Source organism: Petaurus breviceps, unplaced genomic scaffold, assembly GCF_028583685.1.
Source record: "Petaurus breviceps papuanus isolate PSGF00001 unplaced genomic scaffold, PetGlider_PUasm1.0 90903, whole genome shotgun sequence".
Taxonomy (NCBI): Eukaryota; Metazoa; Chordata; class Mammalia; order Diprotodontia; family Petauridae; genus Petaurus; species Petaurus breviceps.
In genome coordinates this window covers 14,720,095-14,730,271 of record NW_027187376.1, presented here as the reverse complement: position 1 = coordinate 14,730,271, position 10,177 = coordinate 14,720,095, and the positions used below count along the sequence as shown (strand labels likewise).

The following is a 10,177-nucleotide window of genomic DNA, read 5'->3' as shown; positions in this document are numbered from 1 at the left end:
AAGGTGTGATTTTCTGATGAAGTGAACTCTGGGGATATTATGTCAGGTAATGACACCTTAAAGGACTTTTGGGAAGGAACAGTAAGTTATGTCAGATTGCAAATTTATTCAGATTTATATAATTTATATATAATTCATATATGTATATATAATTTATATAAATTCAGATTTATTTATAAATAAATAAAAACAATAGAGAAAAGTGCTGTGACTTCATTAAGTTGGTCATCAGCTACTAAATAAATTAATCTGTTAGTTCAATCATGGAGGCATGAAAATAAAGGCCAGACAAGCTTATTAAAAAAAAAAAAAGCCTATTCAGATAACAAAGAATTAAGATGTAGTAGATAAATATCAACTTACATTAAATCCCCAGTAATGGAAATTACACTAAAGTAAAACGAGACTATTTCACAGCAAGATTTATTAATACATCCAAAAGAAAGAAAGAAAAATCATTTTGTCACACTATATACAGATAATACATACAGTGTTTTATACACATATTACATCAGTTTTTACACAAGAAAAATATACATAAAAATGTAAACTTCTGTATACAAAAACCCTTAAACAAATTAAACAAGGACCAGATAACAAAAGGAGACCAATCCATTATTATTTCATCAAATTTTTAAAATGGTCATACAGTACATTCATTGAGATATATATGGAAAATGTGAGCCAAAAGTCTTCCTGTTTAAAGGGAAAATACAAACCAGAAGCCTGCCTACTCCTAAAATGTGGTCCTCCAGCACACCTGCTTTAAAAGCCATAGGTGTGAATTTTGATCAGAACTGGGGGCTCTGGTCAAAAAACATTTCTCTCCTCATCTTGCTCCCACACATTGTTTAAAAGCGGTCTCTGCAGAAACAAATGGCATCAGGCTTTTGTGCATACTAACTAAGCTTTCAGCCATTATTAAGACAGAGGAGAATTGAAGTTTGTATGTTCCCTTTAAGGAATTATTTTCTTTTTTTTGTGAGTGTTTTCAATGTATGGCATATTAGCAAACTTTGTGTGCCAAGGTGAGAGGGGACAATGAAAAAGAAGGACTGGGGGAAAGGACTGCTAGTCCTTGCTACCGTGCAGCTACTTTAAAAAAAAAGAAAGAAAATGAAAGTGTGCAAGCTGTCGTTCACTGTTCCATATGTGCTGCCTCCTCCTGGCTTCCCCAATGCAACTGGTTCATATTCTATCACACTCTCGCAGCTATACAACTGGCACAAGGCTTCCTGTTGTAAGGCTGCTTCTGCTATCTGGCTGTGGCTAGGCTAACTTTCCAAATGACAGAGACACAAACCTCTCTAGGACAGTCTTAAGGTATACTCTTAGTTAAGTCCAATGTTTTCTGTAACATCTTGAAATGTACGATTGTCCATCTACCTTGTTTCTCAATTATGTCTCAAAGAGGTAATCTGTTCTGCCATCCAATCACAAAATCAAATGGCAATTAAGAGTTTTCTTCATGTTCTTGCAATCAGCATGATAATCACTGAAAAACACTTGAGGCTGTGGGTCTAACGAAGAGTTAGGCCTATGTCCAGTATGAACAGTCTCAAAATTCCTTTAACAGAATTTTTAGTGAAGATACTTTTAATTAAATAAATGAAAGGCTCACTTCAGACAGCTTCATGAGAAATCCACACTCTCTAAGGTGTATTTTGAGCAAGGCTAGGTAACAATGAGGTGATATTTTCTCCCTGCAGCAGGAGGAGAATATTTAACTCTCCTCAGTCAAATCAATTTTAGTTATCATTATATATCAATGAAATAAACAGGCAACCAATGGTGGACCACTATTGATCTAGGGGATAGTAGACAAAGTGTACTAAAGGAAAGGTTAGGGTGTCTTTGTAATTGAAATGACCAGACTGGTTTTAGCACATCTCTGTTTCAGAGACAGGAAAAACCACCAAGTTCTTCAAGTGCACCTCCAGCTCTCTCTCACTCCCTTTGAACAGATGACAACTTTTAGGACCGTTTCCCTTGTGATTTAATTTATAACAACAACAAGAAGGAAACAAATAAAAATAATAAATAATTTCCCAATGACTTTAGATGATTTAAAATTTTTAAATGTTTTTTTTAAATAATTTTTTATAATGTTACACTTTTGACAATTTGTTACATACACCTGCCACTGCAGGGACAATATTCCAGTAGGGGCAGCATTTTGCTAAATGTAAAAGATCGCCATCCAAAACTCATACATATACATGTGTATATACAGTATATCCACACTACTTATATACATATATTAATATACATATGCATGAGTATATGTCAAGAGAACAATTCTTTATTGTCTCTGAATATCTATATATTCACTCACATAATATATACTAAAGACATACTGTGTGAGCATATATGCTAGTATATGTACACATGCTCCAACATGTATATATACACTTTGTTTTGTGTGTGCATAAGAGTTTAGAAGGCACAATTATAAATGGATGTAAGTTTTCTATAAAACTGCAGCAAAGTTAAAACTCAATGTCACTATTGTCAGAATATCAAAGGCCATATTGCCAAGAATTTATAATATAAGAATGAGATTTCACTAGGAGAGATGAGAATTTAAAGAGCAATTATAATATAAATTAAAGTAAGGGTTGGCCACAGACCTTAAGAGGCTTACATATGGTTGAGTAGGCTTTTAACTGTCACTGAAAAAGAAAGTGAAAATGGCCAGCTAACTACAACATGAATCAAAATTTTCAAATGCCAAATTAACAAGAGAATAAAGGAGGGAATAAGCATGTTTTCTCTGCAGACACTTGTGTAACTTATAAGAAGCTTTAACTGTTAGAATTCTCCCTCTTTCAGCAACGACCTTATAAAGTTTTCTAGATAAAATTCCTAAATTGGTGGGACATTTTTTCAGATAGACAGAATTTAAACCCATCTTTCCAAATCTGTGCAGTGTATACTATTGAGACCTAAGTTTTCTAGGAAACCTCTAAAATAAAGGCCTTTTAAAGAACAAACAACAGTGGTAACAATGAAAGACAGGGTGGTTAAACCAAATGCTTTGGGCTAGAATGAGAGTGATTAAAGTGTGAGGAGCATTGAAGTTTGGCTTTTAAATGAAGAAAGTAAACCATAGTTGGTGGTGATGGTACTAAGGATCAGGGGAAACGGACAACAGAAATAATTTTTATAGGGCATCAACTGATTATAAACAGAAACAAGACTATAATACAGGAACTTCTATCCTAGGGAGTTATGGTGATGTGCCCTAGAGAGTTATTTTGTCTGGTTTGCAGTTTCATCTAGAACCCCACTGCTGACGTATTAATCTTGCTAACAAAGGCTACTTATCTATTATACACACACACTTTTGGGGAAATATATGTATATAGCTCTATCTATATACACACATATACATACGTGTATATATAGATTTAGATTATACAAATGTATAAATAAACATAATACTTTTTAATCTTTCCATTGACAAGGGCAAGTTTACATTCAGCAAAGTGCCACCACATCTGATATACACATCTCTGTACAAATATACATTAAAAGGGTCTTTTTCCCTCCACTGATGAATGGGGAATTTATTTTGATAAATCCCATTACAAACAACTGAAGGGAGAATGGCACCAGTACAAACTCTCCTCTTTCATTTGCATGCTTATGTACAAGAAATATGCAGGAAACAAATCTTTAAAAAATCCACGGAGAGAGTGAACTTGGGAGATGCTGGAAAAGTACAACTGTAAAAAGAACCACATACAGAGCTTTCCTAGGTTTTGACTGATTTTAAGCAAATGTAGCTTTGAAATCAAATGACAAATATCTGTGTGTTATGAGAAACGGTTTTAAGAGATTTTAACAATACATGATTTTCATTATTAAAAATATGAATGAAAAATTCAGTAACCTCTATGGTTTTAGTTACTTCAAACTACTGTCTATTACAGTGAAGTATAACAGAACAATGACTCTAAAAACCAAAATAAATAGGAATGTTTCTTCTGAAGTTAACTCTTAGATAAAGGTCTAAGAGAAAGCATCATCATCCTCATGGACAAAATATGGGAAATAAAATTGTCCTAAATTCAAATGGGATAGCCTGGTTGAGATAAAAAAAAAATGTTTAAAATAATTTAAACTCTCCCTAGCTTTGAAACAGAGCGAAATGATCCCACCAACTCCTCAGTAAAACAAAGATATGAAAATGGCAAATGCCTACCACAATATTTGTCAAATTGAAATAAGGATGATGGGCAATATTTTAAAGTCAGAGTATAAAGTAATTTACTATTAACTTAAAAATTTACAACGGATATCTGGTCCCACTACCCCACAATAAAATACAGATAACACCTCATTTCCTCTCTCTCATTTTAAAACCAATAAAAAAAAAAAGAGGGGACAGAGAAGGGTGTCTTAGAGTCTGGTATTTCTCATGCCATTTTAAAAAAATGGAGCACAATGCAGGTCAATCAAAAGGTTTAAAATAAAATGCACATGATATCAGAGCTAGCCTTTTAACATAACATAATAAAGAATTTGGTGTATTTATACAATAGTGACAATGAGAAAATAAGTCCAATCCCCTCAACTAAATAAATCATATTTCTACAATACATTCCATCACCTTGTGTTGCTACTTTTTTCTATTTTACCCTACACACACATTCATCACACACACACACACACACACACACTCCCCCAATGCATATTTTTGCATGTGTGTAAAACACAAATACATACATGCACACAAGTAATTTAATTCTATTTTTAAGTCACAGTGGGAATTCCTTAGTGAGGAGGGGTAAAAAGTTCCTGAATAAGACACTGAGAACATCTAGATTTGACTTTTTCTCTCTTTTTGATTTCCCAACTTACAGAATGAACTGTAAATTAAAGAATAAATCCATAGGAAAAAAAAAGAGGTCTTACAAACTTAGTTCACAATTCCAGCTACAGTAGTTGGAGTTTTTATTTGATCTATGTATTTCTATTTACCCTGTAACTAAGCTTCTAGCCGTCTTAAGTGTAAACCACGATCATTTACTAAAGAATGAAATACTCAAGAATTCTATGAGCGGTAATAAATGGGCTAAAAGATGTTCTACATTTTGAGGCTGCAGGATACCATTTTATTTTATATTATCTGCAAGGTAGCAAAGAATAGCTATACACCTTGACACGGCAGAGATCCAGTGTAAAAAGGTGCTTCACTAGTTTGTTTTTCACCAAAAAAAAGCTTGTATATAATTTTATAGCTATTAAAACACATAGGAAACATAATTCATTACACTCAATACAGCTTTAGTATAAAACTTATAATTTATGAGGTGATGTTAATAGCATAAATTAATATACCTTTTTCTCTTAAAATCTACAATAAGTATTCTGAAAGCTCATTGGGGAAGGGAACTTTTAAATAAAACTTTTAAAGCTGAGCGTGATGGAAAAATATTCTGTATGCTGAAATTGAGATGAGAGCCCCAAGGAGAAAGAAAGAGTCTCTAGGCAAGACACTGTGGACTACAAAACTCAATGTGTTTTCTCTTTCTTGCGCTCTCTTTGATGATATTCTACCTTTATTTTCTTTTAAAACTATTTACTTTTTTGTTTTTTATTAAATTGCCCTTATTTCCACAAGGAATCCCTGAGACATACTCAAACTGTACAGTGAAAATAATCATCACTGTTCAGAGGAACTGGTTCAACCCATCCAAGCAGATGAAGATACTATCAACAAGTATCAAACTTTCCATCATTGCAGCATTGATCCACTGGAACCAACTGTACCTTAATGCTGAAGATTGGAGTCATTTCAGGGCAAATCAGTCTACTCCCAAAGTAAAAGCAATGGTGTGGCATTTAGCTGCATTGAAGCCTTCTGCACTGCATGTTGAAAATTTTCCATGGGGAACTCTGGGTGCATATAGAGCTTACTTCAGTGGTCCCCAGCTTTAAAAAAAAAAAAGTGAAAGATGTTTCTATTACTCAGACCAGAATAAGGTATAGCTCATACACTATGTGTATGTGTTTCATTACTGAGAAGTGGGCAGAGGCAAGTAGGCAGAAGAGAAAGAAAAGAACTGTGCTGTCTTAAATAGATTATATATAGATTTCTAAGTTTTTCTCATATAGATTTTTCTGTAGACTAAACTCTAGAAGATGAAAAAAATGTGTTAGACAAACTAGCCAGATTCCCCCAGTAAAAGGAGATGACAGATAAAAAGGAAAGGATATCATATTCTCCCTCCAAACTGCCACATAGAATATATTTCCTTCTACCAAATACAAGACACATTAACACCAAGGTATCGAGAGATCTAAAGCAGGTGATACCACAAAAAGTAAAAGCAGTGAGAAAAGCCAATAACCAAAAACAGAGTGAAAATGTTTGCTGTTTAGAAAAAAGCTCCCTGAAGTTGATTCATATTTAGCATTTACTGACATAGCAACTGGCAGTAAGGAAAAGCAGCCATATTGCCATGTGTTTCTGCCCTTTTTTCCTAAGTAAATGTTTGGAGGAAAAACAACAGAGCTACATGAACAAACTCAGCTCCTTTCTAGTATGCCAGTAAAAACCATCCATTGAGAGCTATTCTTTCTAAAATAGTCATTTTTAACATGGACTTTGTCTTGGCCATGTTTTAAATCATGGGATTTAATCTTATAAAATGTTACCCTATTAAGAAGAAATGGTTAAATGGTTCTACTTCTATATAGACTGAGAGAGAGGGAAGGATAATTGCTTCCAAATTGAAATAAAACATCTACTCCATTTCTGAGCTGTCATTTATACATAGTGTGTATGTATATACACACACACACAGACACACACCTACACCTACATACATATGAATGAAAACATTTAATGAGATAGCTTTTTTCTTTCAGTCAGAAGAAAATTACTCCAAAAAGAATATACTGTCGGTCAGACATTCAATATAAATGTTTGATGGGAAGCCTTTCTACTTATAAATTTTGAGATGATTACAAAAGAATCTATCTGCATCATTCCAACTATCCTAAAACCCCAACCTTTGGTGTAGTCTGAGGGGTCATGGAGAAGGGGCAGACACACATGAAACTTGTTGAATGTGACTAGAATTTCTTTTAAGGTATCCTTAGAAATGTTCCACAAAACCCTAGGGTTCTATAAGCCACATTTAGAAAAGGACTGCATTTAAGGCCTTAAAATACACCAGATTAAAAACTTTTGGCATACTTCATTCACAAAGAAAGGGGCAAGAGTTAGAGAGGAACAGGAGGAAAAAAACAGATTAAAGACATTAAAAATTAAAAGAAAAAACCAATTTAAATGGGTTGCAAATTTATTGAACAATTAGTATTGTAAATCTTTCTACCTGTCCTTTTTGCAAGCACTTTATACACATTTTACTCAAAATTGGTAGAAACGGCTATTGTTTTATTCCTCCCATCACTAATACTCCTTCTTAAATGCTGTTTCAAGATCTCTGAAAGGATGAGAGGGAAGTTTCTAATAAGAAAATATCTATGATTTCAAAATTACTATGACTGATTTCTTATACACATGTGCCCAAAGTTTATAGCTCCAATTCATATGGCTGGTTGGTCCAAGTCACTAGTAAGAAAATTCTTTAATATGAGCAATTATTCAAGAGGGAAACTGAACTGAAGGGATACCAATATGCAGCAAATATTTAATTTTCTTACCTTTTAATGAATAAAACTTCCCTCTATGGATTAACGTAATCATAGGCTGTAAATGAGCTCGAGTTTAGTGTCATTAAAGAAAACAATACTGATCATTCAGAAATTTTTAAGTTTGAGACTCACTGAGCTTTTCAAGGATGCAGTCAACTACATAAATACTTCTTCAGAAGAAATAAATTCCCTACAGAATTACTGGATGAAGAAAAAAAGCCATTAGCTTTCTTTAGACTTAAACTACAAGCTATACCACCACCAAAACAAAACAAAATAAAACAAACAAAAAAACACACACAACACTTCTTACTCGATCTCCATATATACTACCTTTTTTTTTTCAATAAATTATAATTTTCTCATGGAGGGGCATTTTATACATATGCCACATTGCTTGCCAACATGAAATTGCTCAGAAAAGTTATTTACAAGCAATTTTCCCACATGTGGTAGGTTACTCAAGAAAACAATCCTTCACTATATAACCTACAGAACAAATATTAGAAAATCCTTCCATTGCATAGTCTGTTACTTGGTGGGTTAAGTGTAACTGCCATTCATTATTGTGAACAACTGTATACTAGCTACATAACCTACCCAGATGTGCAAAATGCTAAGCCAATTCCACGGAGGAAATGAAATAGTATTTTAACTCAAATAATAATAATTATTATTGTGTGGGGGTAATAAAGGAGAGAAAATACAACTTTTCTTCAGATGCTAAATTAGATTAGTAACCTAATATACAAGCAGAAGATAGCATACATTGAAATGGTGATTCTGACTCCTACAGCATAGGATACTTCCATTAACTGCAGCAACTCTGTAAACGAAATCAGTATTAACTGTACCTAACTGGCCTTTACAAATGGTCCCAAACCACCACAGAAACAAAGTGATTCTTCTTTTGTCATGGTATTATTTTACTATGCATTGTGTACCTCGGTCTAAAATACCAGCAATTTTCCACCCAAAGAGGACCATATTCCTGTTGTAAGATTTGCTTTTGATGCCAGTATTACCTCTAAACATTCCATAGAAGTAGCTAATTTTTAGATTTTCAGAATGAAATAAAAAGCTTTACTCCATTGTTTTCATATAAATAAATATATCTACCAAGAGATTAAAATTGCTACACTGACTCTTTGGCAAGAGAGTAATTGTTCTAACCTCTTGGTATTATAGAAATTTACTTCTCTTTTCAACCAAGGGAACAATCCAGGCAAACGGCAAGAGCAAATCAAATCAAAAGCTATGAAATCTTTCAACTGGGTGAGATGAGAGGAAAAGGAGTACTTGCACTATCTTCAATCTTGCTCCAGTGCTTTCTAAAGGTGTTCCTCCCTCTGGCCTCAGCACGGGGGACTACATGAACACTAATTTACTCAAAGTTTTTGGTGTGAAGCTATAACTGGCAACATTCCTGATCATTGCATGCCTCCTTATTAGAAAGCAGAAAAGGGCTTTTCAATGCACACAAAACAAAAAACTGCAAACAACATAATGTGCAACTTACTACAAGTTTTGTTAAATGAAAAGTTTTAAGCAGCCAATGCACAGGACAAAGAGCCAGGATAGATAAAATTCCAATCTAAGATTACAATGATTATGAATTTACCTTTGCTCAAAAAGGAGAGGTGATGAGGAAGACATGTAATTTTGCAATAAGCTTTAATTAATACACAACGGGAATTAAGCTAATTCTATGGGAATGGATGACAATTATCCAATGATACTTAAATCTGTATTAAAAATTGGAAAACAGTCCAGAAAACTAAATGACACTTTCTGAGCCAAGGTTAACTACCCATAATCATCCCAATACATACATTAAGGAGAGCTCACTAACATAAGGTTCGCTGATGAAAAGCTGTCAAATTATCTGTCTTCCTCACCATTGCAGAATAAATTTATGGTGAGAAATCTTGCTTCATAACATAATTTATAATTTAGAAATTTCTCAGTCTGAAGAAAAGACAAAGCTATTCGAAAAATAAATCTTCCAACCAACTTTTCATGATTAAAAAATTAAATACATTACAAACATTTTTTGGCCCATAAAAGTAAAAGAGTTTAATAAATACTTGTTTTAAAAGTAGGGCATATAAAGATTAAAGACAGTCTTGACATTTCCCCTCCATAAGCTCAGGCACATGGTTTCAGCACATAGTACATGCTGATCACTGCCATTCCTTTAAAAAGCAAAGAAAAGAAGCTTTCAAAAGAAGGGAGTGGCTAAAACTAGCATGGCATAAAGAGATACATACATGAAGTAGGAAAATATATCCAAAACTTCACTCATTTGGAAGGAATTAAATTCAAATATTCCCTGACTCAAAGGAACCTATTGTCCCACCTCACTAAAAGTTATGTTCTACCTGGTTGTTGTTTTATTTAAATATATAAATTAGACTAGATTCAGTAATAAACAGCCAATAACCTATCTCATGGGATGGTGAAACCTCTCTGCAAAAAAAGCGGAAGCAGATTGCTTTTTAAATCT

The 10,177-nt window shown here is 33.5% G+C and overlaps 1 protein-coding gene across 8 annotated transcripts in view; it reads right to left on the bottom strand.

The window, feature by feature from the left end:
* Positions 1-405: 405 nt before the first annotated feature.
* INO80D (INO80 complex subunit D) overlaps positions 406-10,177 on the bottom strand; it is a 90,459-nt gene continuing 80,687 nt past the window's right edge. For all 8 annotated transcript variants that reach the window (XM_069075290.1, XM_069075292.1, XM_069075288.1 and 5 more), the window contains exon 13: positions 406-5,940. Coding sequence is in view for 1 of the 8 variants with exons in the window: in XM_069075294.1 (XP_068931395.1) it covers positions 5,927-5,940 (14 nt within the window). In the remaining 7 variants the exon portion in view is untranslated. The remainder of the gene's footprint in view (positions 5,941-10,177) is intronic.